Genomic DNA, 17,387 nt, shown 5'->3' with positions numbered 1-17,387 from the left:
TGACTGTGCAAACTATTTATGGACAAGCCTCAGATAGGAAAAACATTTTAAAAGGATTTGAAGTAAAATCTGAGTCAGGGTAATTTCCTAACCACAATTTTCTGGTTTGGTTAAAGTAAAAACATGAACATATATTACAATTCCTCCCAATAAGAGGAAGTTAGTCTTACACTTGCTGGTTACCTCTCAGTTAAATTTAGCCAATTATTTCACAGACCACTGTTTTCACTGAAAAGCACACATATATACTAGAGAAAACAGAAAATGGCTATGCTGTTCCGGTACCACTGGGCCAGAATCATACCTAGTGTACTTTAGCAGTGGTGACTTAACGTTAGAAAAGTCAGTGAGAAGACAGTGGAAATAGCCGAGAGGAAAGTTAACAAGTCAGACCTGAGGCACTGACACAGAGGACTCGATTCCAGAGACAGACAGAAGGAACCTCATGCTTTATTCACAGCTTTTGTTACATTTGGAATCGGCCTTCCTAACATGGCATGTTAATATCTGTGCCAGTCTGGATATATTATGTCCCCCAGAAAAGTCATGTTCTTTAATGCAATCTTGTGGGGGCAGACATATTAGTCTTTTAATTAGGGTGGAACCTTTTGATTTTTTCCATGGACATATGACTCATCCAACTGTGGGTGAGAACTCCAATTGAATTATTTCCATGGAGTTGTGGCCCTGCCCATTCAGGGTGGGTCCTGATTAGTTCACTGGAGTACCTAAGAGAGCTCAAGAGCCGACACAGGCACTGATGTTTAGAGATGCTAGGAGATGTGGACAGGACCTTTGGAGATGCTAAGCTAAGAGGTGAAGCCCAGAGTTGCCCCAGAGAAGCTAAGAGAGGACCCGCATCTCATGCTCAAAACATCCTTATGAAATGGAGAGTATTATTTTCCCCATTTTACAGACAGAGAAACTGAGGCTTTGTAAACTTAAGACATTAATCAAAATCAGCTAGTACACATAGAAACTGTGACTCAATCCCAGATCTGTCTGACTCTAGGGCCTCAGCTTTTAACCACTACCCTCAAGTGTCTTATATTATTATAGTGTTTTCCTGAAGTATATCCTAGAGCTATTTATGTAATCAGCCTAAACTGTTGATGCTAAATGTGAATTACTTCATATCTCAATATTTTATTTCAGAAATATGTTTAACTAAACAAACACATAAATTAACTTCAGTTGGATCTAATATAACAAACATCTAGTTGTTGCCAATACAGCTAAAATGAGGAATATTACTTATTTCTGCTTTTTTTTCCTCCAGGATTTTTTTGGGGGGGGAGGGGCAGAAGGATGTAAGCAGAAATCTTTATTTACTTCTTTAGTTGGAGAAAAGGGATATATGATAGCTATCATTTACCAAATACCTAGTTTGTTTTCATTTTATGTGCATTATCTGTAGTCTTTACAGTAACCCCATATTTCCCTCATTTAATTAAAAAAAGAAACTTAGGTGAACACCTGGATTTCCCCATTTCTTTTTCTTTACAGACAGCCTCTGTACCTACAGGTCAAAATAATTCTGGGATATTCCTACTCTCTGATGCTCTCTAATGTCATCTGTGAAACACATGGATTAGAAAAGGAGGTAAGCAAAGGATCTCCTAATTCCTTACGTGATTCCCTAGTTTCTTAAAGACCTTGTTGATCCTCTGCTAAAGGGTCACACATGGCACTTCAGAACAGTAGCAAACCTAAAACCTCTGGGAAACCACCAACGTTCCCGTTCTGCAGCATAGACGTCAGAGGCCAAGGCAGATGCCAAGACGTGCCCAATGTGATGGTGGGCGAGTGACAAAGCCCAGGCCAGGACTCCTTCTCTGCTTCTCCAGCCTGGGCCTGATTCCTGCCAGGGAAAGAAATGAGCACGAGGAGCCCCTGACTCCATTTCCCTGTGCCACTCAGCAAAACAGGGTGAGAGTTCATGTTTTTAAACATGCAACAATGAACAGAAAAACCACTGCCTTCAAGGCCGCTGTGAGCCTCACAGTCACGCTGGAGTCTGCGGATGATGCAGAAGCCCCCAAAGGTGGGTGAAGCCCCAGGACAACTGTCCGTGCTCCAGGTCCAGTCCTCCCATCGCTCTGGGAGACGCTTTGGTCCCTGGGAAGACACTGAGGGGCAGCCACTGTCCCAACATCTGCTTTCTCCAGAGACATTCAAACGTGGGGCACAGGAAGGCAGGAGTGCCCCATCACCCACAATGCCTGCAGTACAGGTGCACTAAATTCAGGACTGGGGGAGCGGAACCCAACTAGGGTGAGAGGAAAAGCTTGAAATCTGTTTTTTTTTTCCCACATTCCACCTCCATTGATCATCCAATGTTTACAGTAGTTCTTCCTTATGAACTTTCTCAATTGAGAAGCAGCATGGCACAGTGGAAAAACAGGAATCTCGGGGCATGTAGACAGGGATCTGAACTTGAGCTGCAAGTGTCTGGGTGAGTCATTTACTGTAGGCATCAGTTTTACCAACTATAGAATGAGGATGGTAACATCTAAGATGTTGGAAAGTTGCAGTCAACGCTCTAAAAGTCCTATGCCTTTGTGTGCACATATGTGTGTGTGTGTGTGTATATGAGAGAGAGAGAGAAATGATTAGCACCTGGTAGACTTTGAATAAATGGGAGCCACTATTATTACTGTTCTACTTCTGCTTTCCCCCATTACATTATATAATTGATTATTGCCAACTTGAAGTCATTTCTAAAAACACATTATCTCTCATTAACAATAAACCAGAAGAAAATAAAAGCGCATTAAACAAGCAATTATTTTTTTCTCTGCATCATCATAAAATGCTACTCTTCCGATGCAATCTATGATATTCAAGCCATTGTTCAAAGCAAAATTACTATTTCTTCACAAAGCTGATTTAGAGCCTTTGACATCGTACCTTTTAAAGCCTGTCCCAGCATTTTCCATGAAGTATAAAGGAACAGTTGGATGTCCAGACTGCACTGCACAGACCCTGTAGAGAGCCCTTTAACACTATTATTCACTGATTTTTTTAACCCAAAGAAAGTAACATAGCGGTTAGTTGCTAGCCTCCAAAGCCAAATGAATATCAGTATTTACCCCACCCCCTTTTTTTTTGGCTTAATCATATTCTCCTATCAGGTATGTTCAGTTCCCATCCATCATTCACCAATTTTACTTAAATTACAGTATATTATGGAACATTTCATTAGACATTTTCTGCCAAACTCAATGTCATTTCTGAAAACAACAATCTCTTCCCATAGTGAAATTATGCAGTGTTAAAACGAAATTTTAAAACAAACCATTTCTTCAAAAAATAAAGAATGAGGTGGAGGGGGAACCTATCAAATTAAAGGGATCAAGAGACATACCAACCAAGTAGAATGAGCAGACCTCATCTGAGGTCAGGTTCAAAGGAATAGTTAATGTAAAGAAATGTAAACAGTGACTAGACTGTTGACGATAATAAGAAATTTGGGGTCATTTTTAGGTGTAATAATGCAGTTTTTTTTTTTTTAAAGGAATGTGTATCATTTAGAGATTTACAGATGAAATAACTAGATCTAGGCTCTACTTCAGAATAATTCAGGGTGGGGAGAGTAGCAGCGAGTAGGGTTATAGATGAAACAAGATTGGCTACAAGTTGTTAGGGCTAAAACTGAGCGATGGCGCACAAAGGTTCACTCCATTCTTCTCTTCATTTTGTCAATTTCATAAACTGTCCATTTAAAAAAAAAAGAATAAAAGTGAATAAAACCTCACAAAACAAAACAAAACCAAAGGAGCATCCTGTGAATGTCATCATCACATCGGGATGAAAATAGCAAAGCGGGGGGAGGTGTGCATGTATGTGTGTTTGCCTGGCTCAAAACATTGCAGCTTATTCCATGACCTCTGAAAAAACAAAGTGTTAACAGACCTTGTAATTTCAGCTAACACTGGCCAATTTAAGTATTGGAAATCCAAAAGTCATTAACTCACCTTTTTCAAAGCACAAGCCTTTATTACTTTTTCATAGCGTTCCTTTTCATATTTCTTCCCAAATAAAATATTGCTCCTCACAGTCCCTGAGAACACCCAGGGCTGCTGGGACACGTAGGCGATTCTCCCTTGCACACTGACCAGCCCCTGACTCGGGGGCAGCTCCCCCAGCACAGCACTTAACAGTGATGACTGAAACAGATTGCAAACAAATATGTATCCAGTGAAAAGGCAGAAGAGAGACAAGGCACTGCCATAAAGCCTTCACCCAGCTGCTTCTATGGGAAACATTATAACCTTTCATCTGAAATGGGATACATTAAAGCACTGGAAGTAGCAATGAAAATACTGAAAATAACACTACTGATCAATGTAAACTAATGGCTTATGACGAGCATTAACATGGGGAATAACAATCTATTCTTAAAGTTTCTCACAAATGAAATGCTATAATAAACAAAAATTAAGAATATTTGCAGCAACATAGTAGACCAGCATAATGTATATTTGATATATCTGATACTCAATGCAGTTATTCCTGTATTCAGGTTTCCTTTGCTTGACAAAATACTTGCTCCTGCAAAGTTACGTGTCAATCATATATCCAACACACTAAAGAAGATTATTATTTAAAGGAACTCTGAGGTGAGTCATGTTTCTGAATAGCAAAAACTGATTTTAAAGGAGTAATCACCCTCTCATTTATACATCCTATGTGTAGATTGGCATGCATTGTTGTTTTAGAAGGCACGAGATGAACAGTACATGCACATATTTCCATCAGATCTTTCACAATATTTGATGTGATGTGTCTACGCATACCACTATCAGAGTGCTTATAACACTGAACTGAAATCAGCTGTCTGTGTATATGTCCACTTCTAGAACCCAGGGCTTCTAGAAGGCAAAGGGAACTGGGTCTTGCTTATAATTGTACTTTTTGCTCCTAGCACAGTGCCACTTGGTGGACACTTACTAAACATGTGTTGACATGAGTTGGAAAATTCATGTGGTGAAATGTATAAGGCTTTTCAGAACAGCCTTTACAACTTCCAGCCTTCCAAGAGCCTAGGGTCCGCTCTGATGAAAAGAGGTCCCCACTTTCCCAGTCATTCCATCCCTGAATAGTGTCTTATAAATAATTTCCTTCACTGAGGTATCTAACTTCTAGATAAGCATTTCCCAATTGCGCAACCTGAAGCAACAGGAAGGAAAATACAAGATGCATTACTGAGATTCACCAGGCCATGTAACATTCTTGCAAAACTCACGTTCCATGGAACACTTTAGGAAATGCCATTCCAGATACAGCCAATTCAAAATTGCGTTGTACAGAGCTCTGGGCTCAACCCCAAGAATTTAATATGGGGTGCAGTGTTGCATTAAGCTGCCACAGGCATTTTTAACTTACCTTTCCTGCTCCTACAGGTCCGATCACAACTAACAATTCACCAGGCCTGGTAATAAAGGAAAGGCGTTGTAGGGTTGGGGTTTCTGATGCCTACAAAATTAAAATTTACAGAAATGCGCTCATTAAAATAAAGTAAAACAAATCACTTCAAAAAATGGAGAAAATAACAAAACAGTCACAATCAACTATTCAATGTTCAATTATATGAACATAACCCACATATTTTTTTCTTCCTATTTTAAGATACTGTGTTCTGGAGTCATTTTCATGCATTGATATTTCTTTGAGAGGTCTGAAGCATTCCAGCCACTGCGGTGTTCTAAGCAAGCTCCCCATTATTCTTCTACCAGATCCCCAACAGGAACACTGCTCTAGATATCCACAGAATTTAAGTAGTTTAAAATGACAAGGTAACCTTATCGAAATGAGAAATTCTTGGCGCATCCTAACTTACTCAAATAATATTCTTAACAAGAATACTCGGTATGGAAGTTGTAATAAGTTTCCACTGTGCGCCTTGCCTTTTAAGCTTCTATTTCAATAATCTCCACAAGGTGGCAGCATAAGTACACGGCATGCCCTGACTGTTCTGGACAAACTTGAAATTTCCACTAATCTATTATCACTTAATAATCAACGAATTTCAGTAATGCTTAGCAAACAAGAAGGCACTTGTAAAGTCACTCTTGGCAAATAAACTTCTGCAAACGGAGGTTAATGTAATTACCAGAGCTCGAATTGAACAATTTATAGGAATAAAAAAATTTATTTATAGGAATAAAGAAATTAAGTATAGTATCATATCTCAATTTTATGCCTGTAACATACATTATCTATCCTGGCTAAACAGGGACAACAAAGCACCTGCACTGTAAAAAACCATGGAGTTACATGCTACAGCATACAACCCAACACTAGGTAGGGAGGGAGGGAAAAGGGCCTATCATGCCAATCAGAAATCATGTTCCTGTATTATCTGCGAATGCTAATAAAATATTTAAATGTTCACATGGAATTTTAGAGGGCTCTTTCCCAATTAAGTGATGAGTAACTGATGAAAAAGCTGAAGTTCTATTATGTTTTTATATATACTATGTCAAAAAATTCTCAATAACTGCTAATGCTAAACAAAATTTCAGTTTTACAGTTTCTTGGTTCAATTTATTGGTTTCAGATACCAAATCAAATTCTCTTGGTTGGACTCTAATGCAAGTTGGGGGGTGAGGAATAATGAGGTCTCCTTTTGCCATTCAGACAGTGACAATCAATGGTCTGAATTATCTAGGTTTTAAGCCAAGGTCAGATGGTATAAATGAGTATTAGGATGGCTTTAAATTGAGAGTACAGCACCTCAGTCGCAGTATTTGGCAACTATAAGAACTTCTGTTCAAACCCAGACATAAAACTATCAGAAGACAATTGATAGTAATGGCTGAAAGTCAAGTAAAAAGAACTGCTATTTGGGGATAATTCTGAACGAGCTTTATTCCTGTAACTATGACCTCAATCTGTATTTCCCAAGAGGTGGTAACAGGCATTGACCAAATTAGTTGAGAAGCAGATTACTTCATCCCAGGACTTCAGAGTCTAGATCACGCATGTCCAGTAGCTGAGGATCTACCAGATTTATTTTTTAAAGGGAATCTCTTAAGGGGCTTATGTTCTGCAGAACACACATTCAGAAATGTTATTCTGTATTACAAAAAATGATCAAGAGTGAATCAAAGGCAATAATGCCTTCTGAATTCTAGAATGAGAGTCTTCAAAAATGAACCTGGACCCAGGTGAGTTGACAGTGGTGCCATGGCTGGCACAATGGGCCATGCTCCCACTGGCCTTCTCGGGGCCCTGGACGCTGGTCTCAACGCGAGTGTCTGGGGCTGGGATGCTGGCACCTGCTGCCGGGCAGCGAGGACACTTGATGACATCCATGCTCTTGATATGTGTTACCAAACTGGCAGAGCACCGTTTTTGAAGAGATACAACTCTTACTTCTTACATGGATTCTAACAGAGGGAGTGGAAAGGGAAGTTCCGAGAGTCTTCGGATTTTAGAGCGTCAAAGTACAGTTGGTGAACAAGTAGATACAAATCACTAATTATAACTGGGATTATCTCGGGATTAGAGAAATAAATTAACTCACTCAGACATTGCTGGTGAGAGCGTAAACTGATGTAACTTTCTGAAGGCCAGTTCGGTATTATATATGGATAGCTTTAACAAAACTTGTGTATCTTTTGACCTAGTACTTCTGCTTATAGGAAGTTACACTAAGATAATAAAGGTATACCAAAAAACTAAAATTACCCTAACTGAATTCATTGGGGATTGGTTAGGCAATTTATGGTTTGATAGAATATTTCATACTCTAAATTTAATGTTACACACAAAACACATACTGGTATGGCAAAATGTTTGTAATTTACAGTTAAGTGAAAAAAAGCAGATTAGACAATGGTATGCACAGTCTGATCTGATTTGAGGGAACAATAATGTATATGCACATGTCTGATAGAAAAAGACTGGGAGGAGGGATGCACACATTTAAACCTGTTTATTTCTGGGTGGTTTTTATTTCAACTTTTATACATTTACATATTTTCTAAAAATTTTATTAACAGCTTTGTTAAAAAAAAATAAAAAATTTTAAATGAATCTGGAACATCTGAAGGGGAGAGAAATGTGCACATCTGCTGTTCAGCAGAGGACCCCTGCAAGCATGGAAGTCTGAGATGCAGGGGAAAGAGGCCGGGAATGAATCAAAACCGTGTATAATCTATAGACGTTGTGCTGGTTTGTATATATTATGTCCCCCCAGAAAAAGCCATATTCTTTGATGCAGTCTTGTGGGGACAGACATATCAGTGTTGATTAGGTTGGAACCTATTGGTTCAGTGTTTCCATGGAGATGTGACTCAATCAACTGTGGGCGAGACCTTTCATTGGATTATTTCTATGGAGGTGTTGCCCCCACCCATTCAGGGTGGATCCTTATTGGATCACTGGAGTACTTTAAAAAGAGTCACACAGGCCCAGATGGAGAGAGCAACTGAGAGTGACATACTGAAGAGCAGCTGAAGCTAAGGGAGGACAAAATGCCCCAAGAGCAACACTTTGGAGAATGCCATTTTGAAACGCAACCTGGGAGCAAGTGGACGCCAGCCACGTGCCTTCCCAGCTAACAAGAGGTTTTCTGGATGCCTACGGCCTTTCTCCAGTGAAGGTGCCCTTTGTTGATGCCTTACCTTGGACATTTTATGCCTTAAGACTGTACCTTTGTAACTAAATAAACCTCCTTTATAAAAGCCAATCCACTTCTAGTGTTTTGCAAAAGGGTAGCATTGGCAAACCAGAACAGACGCTTACCTCAGTCTCTGAGCTAACCCTTCTCATAAACAAAGTACAATATCCAAAGGGCTTAGAACAGGGGAGCCCCCACCTTGCAGCAAATATCCAAATCACAGGCTTTCCCCAATATATAATAAGATGATCTGACAACAATAAGGTAAAAACATACACTGATTCCCCAAAGCTCATCTGTAACAATTCATAATGTATTGATTAGCTAGCCCATTATCTCAGGCATTTACATACTGCACCACTACTCTGTCCAGTTCTGAAAAACTCAAATATTACAAATGTCTAAACTTATGCATGTTAAGTTCAACATGAAGTAACATTTTGAAAGTTTTTTTGAAGATGAGGTAAAAAACATCACAAAAACCTTAAGCTGCCTTTATGTTTGATTTCTATTCAATGAAAACCTTATTCCTGACTTTGAAAATATTTACAATATACTTTTATTAAGTGAGCAAGTCACATTTTATACCATGTGTAAAATCTCAAATTGATGTCACCAGCTGTCTTTGAGCAGTAATGATCTTGTAACAAAGGATTTGTTACCTTATCCCAAAATGCAGTGAAATCTTCCACATGCACCATTCTTTTAACATCTGATGACAGCTGAGTGTTGTCCCGTGAGATCTCATCAAGTAACAGGAAGTTCTAAAGGAAAAGCACAGATCGATTAAACAGCAGAAACAAATGCACAAACAAAAATAATTGCTTTCCTGGAATTTGCAATATAAAATTTTTACACAGCTACATGTTGTTTTATAAAATATATTTAATTCATAAAGTACTGGTTCACATCACAACAGAGAGGCAGAGGTAGAGAAGTGGAGAGGGAAAAAAGGGGAGAGGAGTACTGGGAAGAGGGGGAAAGAGTGCAAGGGGGAGAGGGAGAGGTAAAGGTATACAGTGTGGAGCCAGCCTGCACCCCCAATGCGAATCCCTAGCTCTGTTCCAGCAGGAGCAGAATAAACTTCTACACACACTGCGGTGCCTGCACGTTAGTGCCAACCTATCAGGTGGAAGCCTGAAAGACTGAACCAGGAAACTGCTCTCTGGCACACCCTCCCAGGACTTGCCCTACAAGAACAAGAGGCTGGAGACAGCTAAAGCAGTATAAGAAAAAATTAAATCTAAGTGGCCTGGGGCAAAGGATTACCTGCTGTAAGTAATACAATAAAGCACCTATGAGGGGGATAAAATCTATCCCACAGGGAGCACAAGGGTCATTCAAATTTCTGCAAATGGGGGAATTACTAAGAACATGAGCAAGCACAAGTACAGGACAAAACACAGGCTATAAAAGACAAAAAACGATGGAGAGGACCCTGCACTTCACATTTGCCTTGGGTTGATCTTCTTGATAAGAAGACAAAACTCTGAAGGAGAACAACAGCCAACACATAGCCAACTGGCAAAGAGTGTGAACGTTGTTTTTTTGTTAGTTAATTTCTGTTAGCTCCTGGCACCCAAGGAAATCTGTCACACCACTATAGCTCAATACAAACATAAGGAACAGATAGCTCAGGGACTAAATTCTGAGTACATTGTGCAACAAAAGATTACAAAATAAACAAAGAAACAGAAAATGAATGCCCATCCAAAGGAATAAGATGAAAATCCAGAAACCATCAATGAAAAAACCTGACTTTGAACACATCAAAGACTTAAAAGAAAATGATCCTCAATATACTAAAGGAAATAAAGGAAAACAGAAAGAACTAAAGGAGAGCAGGAAAACAATAAATGAAAAATTTGAGTATCTAAATAAAGAGACAGAAATTTTTGAAAGGAACCAAACAGAAATTCTGGAGTTGAAGACCATAATAATTGAAATAAAAATTCCCTGAAGTGTTTCAACAGCAGATTGGAACTGGCAGAAGAGAGACTCAGTGAACCCAAAGACAAAACAATTAAAATAATTCAGACTGAGAAGACGACCAAAAAAAAGCCTAAAAAAGACCTGTGGATGCCATCAAGCATACCATGTGGACATTATGGGAATCCTGGAAGGAGAAAAAGAGGGAAAAGGATAGAAGGAATATTCAAAGAAATAATAATAGAAAAATTACCAAATTTAATGAAAGATATGAATATGCACATTCAAGAAACCCAACAAACCCCAACAGGATAAATTCTAAAAGGAACCACACCCAGACACACACCAGTCAAACCATCAAATACCAAGGACAAGGATAGAATTCCGAATGCTGCAAGAGAAAAGCAACATGTTATGTGCAAGGACTTTCAAAAAAATTAAGTGCTGATTTCTCATCAGAAACCATAAAGCCAAAGAAGGAAGTGTGATGATATATTTATAGAGTTGAAAGAAAACAACTGCCAACCAAGAATTTTATATCCAGCAAGATTTTCTTTCAAAAAAAAAAGGTGAGATTACATTCTCAGATAAAAGCCGAGGGAGTTCGTCACCAGGAGATCTGTCATGCCAGCAATGCTAGAGGGAGTCTGGAAGGAAAGAACACTAAACAGGAGATCTAAGCAGCATGCAAAAATAAAGACCTCTGGTAAAGGCAACCACATGGGTAATTATAATGCCAGTACTAGTGTACTGCATACTTTGTTATGTAACTGCACTTTTACTTCTTACAGTTTCTAAAATACAAATGCATAAAATATTATTATAAATTTTTGGTTTGCGACATATAATATATGAAGATATCATCTGTAACAAGTACCACAAAAGGTGGGGGGACAGAAGGGTACAGGAAGAGTGTATTGTAGGTGATTGAAGTTAAGTTGGTAATAAAATGTGATTGTTATAGATTTAGGATTTTAAATTTAAGTCCCATGGTAATTATAATGAAAATATATGAAAAATATATACAGAAAGAAAAGAGAAGAGATTCAAATTGGTACAATACAAAAATAAATAAATATGACATTAGGCGTTAACAAAGAATTGAGGAACAAAAAGGTATAAGATGCACTAAGAACAAACAGCAAAACAGCAGAAGAAAGTCTTGCATTATCAGTAGTTATTTTAAATATAAATGGATTAAACTCTATAGTCAAAAGGTAGAGATTGGATTTAAAAAACATGGCTCAACTATATGCTGTTTACCAGACACTCACTTAAAGTCAAAGACACAAATAGGCTGGAAGTGAAAAGATGGAAAAGAATATTCCCAGCAAATAGTAACCAAAAGAAAGCTGAGGTAGCTATACTAATATCAGGTAAAATAATTTTTAAATCACAAACTGTTAGAAGGGACAAAGAAGGTCACCTATACCAATAAAGGGGTTAATTCAACAAGACATAACAATTATATATACACCTAACAGCAGACCCCAAAATATATGAATGAAATATTGACAGGTTTGAAGGGAGAAATAGATGAGTCTACATTAATAGAGATTTCAATACACTACTTTCAATAATGGATAGAATATTTAGACAGAGTATCAATACAGAAATATAAGACCTGAATGATACTACAAACAAGTAGTAACAGACATATATAGAACAACACTTCACCCAACAGCGGCAGAATACACATTCATCCCTAGTATACGTGGATCATTATCCTGGATATCCATATGTTAGGTCATAAAACAAGTCTCAATAAATTCAAAAATGTTGAAATCATACAATGTATTTTCTCTACCAGAATGGAATGAAACTAGAAATCAGTAACAGAAGGGGAAAAATTCACAAATATACGGAAATTAAACAACACACTCTATAAAGAACCGATGGGTTAAAGAAGAAATCACAAGAGAAATAAGAAAATATCTTCAGGCAAATGAAAATGAAAATATACCATACCAAAACTTACAGATGCAGCAAAGGCATGGCTAAGAGGGAAATTTGTAACTCAAAAGGCTTACATTAAACGTGACAAAAGATATCAAATCAAAGACCTAACCTCACAACAGGAGAATCCAGAATAGAAGAGCACACTAAACACAAAGCTAGCAGAAGGGAAGAAACAGAATCAAATGGAGATGAATGAAATAGAGGAAAAAAAAAAATGGAGAGAATCAACAAAACCAGGAGTTGTTTCTTTGAAAAGAGTGATGAAACAGAGAAACATTTAGCTAGACTGACAAAGGAAAAAAAGAGAGAGAGAAGAGCAAATAACTAAAATTAGAAATTAAGGGGGGGGGCTATTACTACTAACCCACAGAAATTAAAATATTATAAGGGATACCATGAACAACTGTGCAACAACAAATCAGATGACCCAGATGAAATGGATGAATACCTAGAAACATACAAACTACTTACACAGACCCAAGAAGAAACAGAAGATTTCAACCAACCAATGACAAGTAAAGAGATTGAAACAGTAATCAAAACCTCCCAACAGAGAAAACCCCAGGACTAAAGGGGATTCCAAGAAGAATTAACACTAATCCTGCTCAAACTCTTCCAAAAAATTGAAGAAGAGAGAACACTTCCTTACTCATTCTGTGAGGTCAATATAATCCTCATACCAAAAAGAGATAAAGATACCACAAGAAAACAAAATTACAGACTAATATCCCTTATGAACATGGATGCAGAAATCCTCAACAAAATACTAGCAAACCAAATCCAACAACACATTAAAAGAATTATACACCATAATCAAGTGGACTGATCCAGGTATGAAAGGGTGGTTCAACATAAGAAAATCAATTCATGCAATACACCGCATTAATAAAACGAAGAAACAAAAAACACATGATCACCATTTCAATTGACAAAGAAAAGGCATTTGACAAAATCTGGCCCCCTGCTTAATAAAAGTACCTGGAAAACTAAGAATAGAAGGAGAGTTCCTCAATGAGATAATGAGCATAAAATAAAACCCATGATGAACATTATACTCAATGTTTTCCCTTTAATATCAGGAACAAGACAAGGATGCCTACTGTCACCCTTGTTATTTAACATTGAACTGGAAGTTCTAGCCTGAGCAATTAGGCAAGAAAAGGAACTAAAAAAAAAGTCCAAATTGGAAAGGAAGAAGTAAAACTTTCCCTAATTGCAGATGACATGATCCTCTATATAGAAAATCCTGAAAAATCCACAACAAACCTACTAGAGCTAATAAATGAATTCAACAAAGTGGCAGGATACAAGATGAACATGAAAAGATTGGTAGCGTTTCTATATACTTATAGTGAACAACACGAAGAAAAAAATTCCATTTACAATGGCAAGTAAAAGACTCAATTATTTAGGCAGACATTCAACTGATGATCAACTTATAAACAGAAAATTATAAAACACTGCTAAAAGAAATCAAAGAAGACCTAAATAAATGGAAAAACATTCCATGTTTTTGGATTGGAAGATTAAATACTGTTAAGATGTCAACTATACCCAGAGCAATTTACAGATTCTTTGCATACCAATCAAAATCCCAACAGCCTTCTTTGCAGAAATGGAAATATCAATTGTCAAATTTATATGAAAGGGTAAGGGGCCCAAATATCCAAAATCATCTTGAAAAAGAACAAATTTGGAGAACTCCATATGTCCCAATTTTAGAACCTATTATAAAGCTACAAAAATCAAAATAGCATGGTACTGGAACAAGGAAACACATAAATACCAATGCAAATGAATGGAGAGTTCAGAAAACAACCCTCATACCTATGGCCAATTAATTTTTGACAAGAGTGTCGAAAGTCCACTCAATGGGAAAGTCGTCTCTTCAACAAATGGTGCTGGGAAAACTAGATATCTATAAGCAAAAGAATGATGCTGGAACCCTACTTCACGCTATGTAAAAAAAATTAATTCAAGATGTATCAAAGACCTAAATATAAGAACCAGAATTATAAAACTCCTAGAAGAAAACACAGAGAAGCATCTTCAAGACATTGTGTTAGGCAATGGTTTCTTAGACCCTATACTGAAAGTACAAGAAACAAAAGAAAATATAGATAAATGGCCTTCATCAAAATTAAAAACTTTTTGCAATGGACACCAATGACCCTATCCTAAACACCACTCCCTAATGATCTTCTTCAAACACCTCTGATAATGTCAACCATTCATAAAAGTCTACAGTGATCCATCAGCATCTCTGTCCATACTCCCAAAATGATCTTTCCCTTCATCTTCTGAGTATTCACCCTAACCATCTTTTGGAGCCCATCTTAAATGCTAATTCTGTGAGGAACCAGTACAGGATGACCCCCCAGCTGGTACTGACCTCTCCAATTCCGAGCCACCACAGGGATTAAGTAGTGGGTAGAGGCTGTGACATCCACACCCACTTATAAATGTACGCTTGCTCATACATTCAAACTAGCACAGTGCCTCACACAGTGTCAGCACATCATAGATACCTGCTAAATGAATGAACAGACTATACGTTTGGCTTAAATTGGTCAAATCATGAACTACACCGCTACAGTCATGCATAGTATGAGTCAGCAGAGCAACAAGCAAAGGCTTATATGTTATAAATCTTGTCTAAACAGAATAAAATGGTTACAGCTTAAGCATATTACCAAGACATAAAATTCCACATTCGGGGTACATGTGTATTAGAATAGCAATTATCCCAGCTTCAAAAAAAAAAGCTATACATAAAGTGAGGAAGTAAATTCACTGAGCATTTATTTGTCCATTAGCAATAGGTTTGAGTGGAAAAAGAAGTGACAGTCTTCCAGTGATTAAATGAGATTCCATTTAACATATAAACAGCTTGTAAAAGTGCCAGGAGTGCTGGTTGAATTTCTATCCAGTACTCAGACTGACAAAAAAGCTGAAATTAAACTGCCATGACAACAATGAAGGGCATACCCAGAACACGTCATGTGGGAAAGTATCAGACGTCAGAACTAGAGTAAAAAAGAATTACTTCAGAGTGGCTGGTAGGCAAAAATCTCAGCAGCTTTGCTAACCATATGACCTCAGAGACACATTTTACTGGACGCAAATGTCACTGAAGACTTTCAGTGCTTTGAAGTTAAGATGAGATCTTTTATAATCCAAGATGCCAAGACTATCAGTCCCCTTTCCTTACTATGCAAAAAACAGAGGGAACTTCTTGGACCTACAACTTCATAACAAATCCTTCCTTTTCTGTACAAGGAGAAAAGGAAATTGAAAAGTATGTGGTTAAAAAAAAAAAAAAAAGTACTACACAATAAAGTCCACATGTAGGTGTGCCCTGTGGGTGTCTATCACAGCACTACATCAAAGGGAGAAAGGTATGGCAGGTTTTCTTCTTAGAGTTCCCAAAAAGAATCACAATGGAAATCATTCAATACCACCCAGTCTTCTGAGACGCGGGCTGCAGAGGACAGTGCTGCAGCCAGCCGTGCAAGAACAATGTTTTCTAAACTCTACACACCTAACCAAGCTCTAGCCCCTCAACGGTCAAACCTTCACAAACTCTGATCACCTGATGAATACTCAGCAGACCTCTTCCTCTCCTGCTGCCATGTTCACCGTCTAAGTGCACATTAACACATCTACATGAGAGGCAGGGAAAGGACAAAAGGGAACAGCAGACAGGTTAGTCGCATTCATTGCCTATAACCAATGTAGGGTAAACAGAAAAGGACTCTGAATCAGGCTTATGATCCAAGAATGAGTCTTAGCAACCAACCAGAGATTTCAAAAGCAGCTCAAACTCCGAAACCAAATTCATGATCTCCTCCTCCCCAAAATGAGTCCTTTTCCAGCATTCCGTATTTTGATGAATCAGAGCCTCTACCAAAGCACCTCATAGCACTTAAGACATTGCCTTCCAAGGGCTTAGGGACACACACATATCAACAGTGAGTTTATCTGATTGTTTCCCCCACTTAGTTATACAGACATTCTGAGCAGGAAGGGACACTGTGGGTTTTGCTTACTAAGGCACCTAAGTATCTAGCATGGTGCCAGGTTTAAGGTAGGTGCTCAATTACTTTGTAGAATAAGTGATTGAATGGATGAATAAATTCTAAATTTGCCCTCCAGAAGTCTAACACAGACCATGATAAGTGTTTGGGTTTTTCCTCTCAACTGGTTTTAAGTGCTAAATAATTCCAACATCTTCTATATGCACTAAACAATTTGACTTTGTGTGAGCTTTTTTCCACAACCAGGCAATGTTTCCCAAATTTGGCATTTTTCAGGCACACTAAGACACTTTCTAAAGGCAGAGATATCTTGAGAATTAGCCAAGACCAACTGAATCACAATCTCCAAGGGATGATAATTTCATTTTAATAAACACTCCAGGTGACTCTGGTGAACTAGAGGACAAAATTTTAAAAAAGGTTTCAGATAAAATCTGGGTTGAAAAAAGCTTAAGATTTAAAATAAAAAAGGATCCTAACAATTCCTGCAACATCACCATAAAGCAGCTTCCTGAGCTAACACCACACTTGTTTGCCTCTCGATTGGTTAACTAGCACGACCTTTACGGAAAATAACTACTGCTGAATAAAGATCTAGACTCTTAAGCCCAGCTGACTGCCAGAAACTCCAGGCACTGGAGGGAAGATTAAAGTCTGCTGCCCAAATCAAAGATGTTTCCTTTATTAGGGCACAAAGCACCTCAACAAAGTTAGCTCCATGAAAATTCAAAGTTTTCAGCAAGTCAATTTAATTTTACCACACACATCTACATGGAAAGGAATTTCAAGCCTTAGACTCAGTTAAGTTGCATGGGGATGGGGGAAGAGGGAGA

General features: G+C 38.0%; 1 protein-coding gene across 6 annotated transcripts in view; it reads right to left on the bottom strand.

Annotated features, from left to right (window-relative positions):
* The window catches only part of ABCC4 (ATP binding cassette subfamily C member 4), a 278,085-nt gene that overhangs the window by 178,514 nt on the left and 82,184 nt on the right, over nucleotides 1-17,387 (bottom strand). For all 6 annotated transcript variants that reach the window (XM_037800391.1, XM_037800386.1, XM_037800387.1 and 3 more), the window contains exons 9-11: nucleotides 9,292-9,393; nucleotides 5,389-5,478; nucleotides 3,978-4,169 (exon numbers count right to left, since the gene is read on the bottom strand). In XM_037800391.1, coding sequence (XP_037656319.1) covers nucleotides 3,978-4,169; nucleotides 5,389-5,478; nucleotides 9,292-9,393 — 384 coding nt within the window. The remainder of the gene's footprint in view (nucleotides 1-3,977; nucleotides 4,170-5,388; nucleotides 5,479-9,291; nucleotides 9,394-17,387) is intronic.

This window comes from Choloepus didactylus, chromosome 12 (genome assembly GCF_015220235.1).
Source record: "Choloepus didactylus isolate mChoDid1 chromosome 12, mChoDid1.pri, whole genome shotgun sequence".
Lineage (NCBI taxonomy): Eukaryota > Metazoa > Chordata > Mammalia > Pilosa > Megalonychidae > Choloepus > Choloepus didactylus.
The sequence above is the reverse complement of the archived record's forward strand: the minus strand, read 5'-3'. Positions and strand labels throughout refer to the sequence as shown.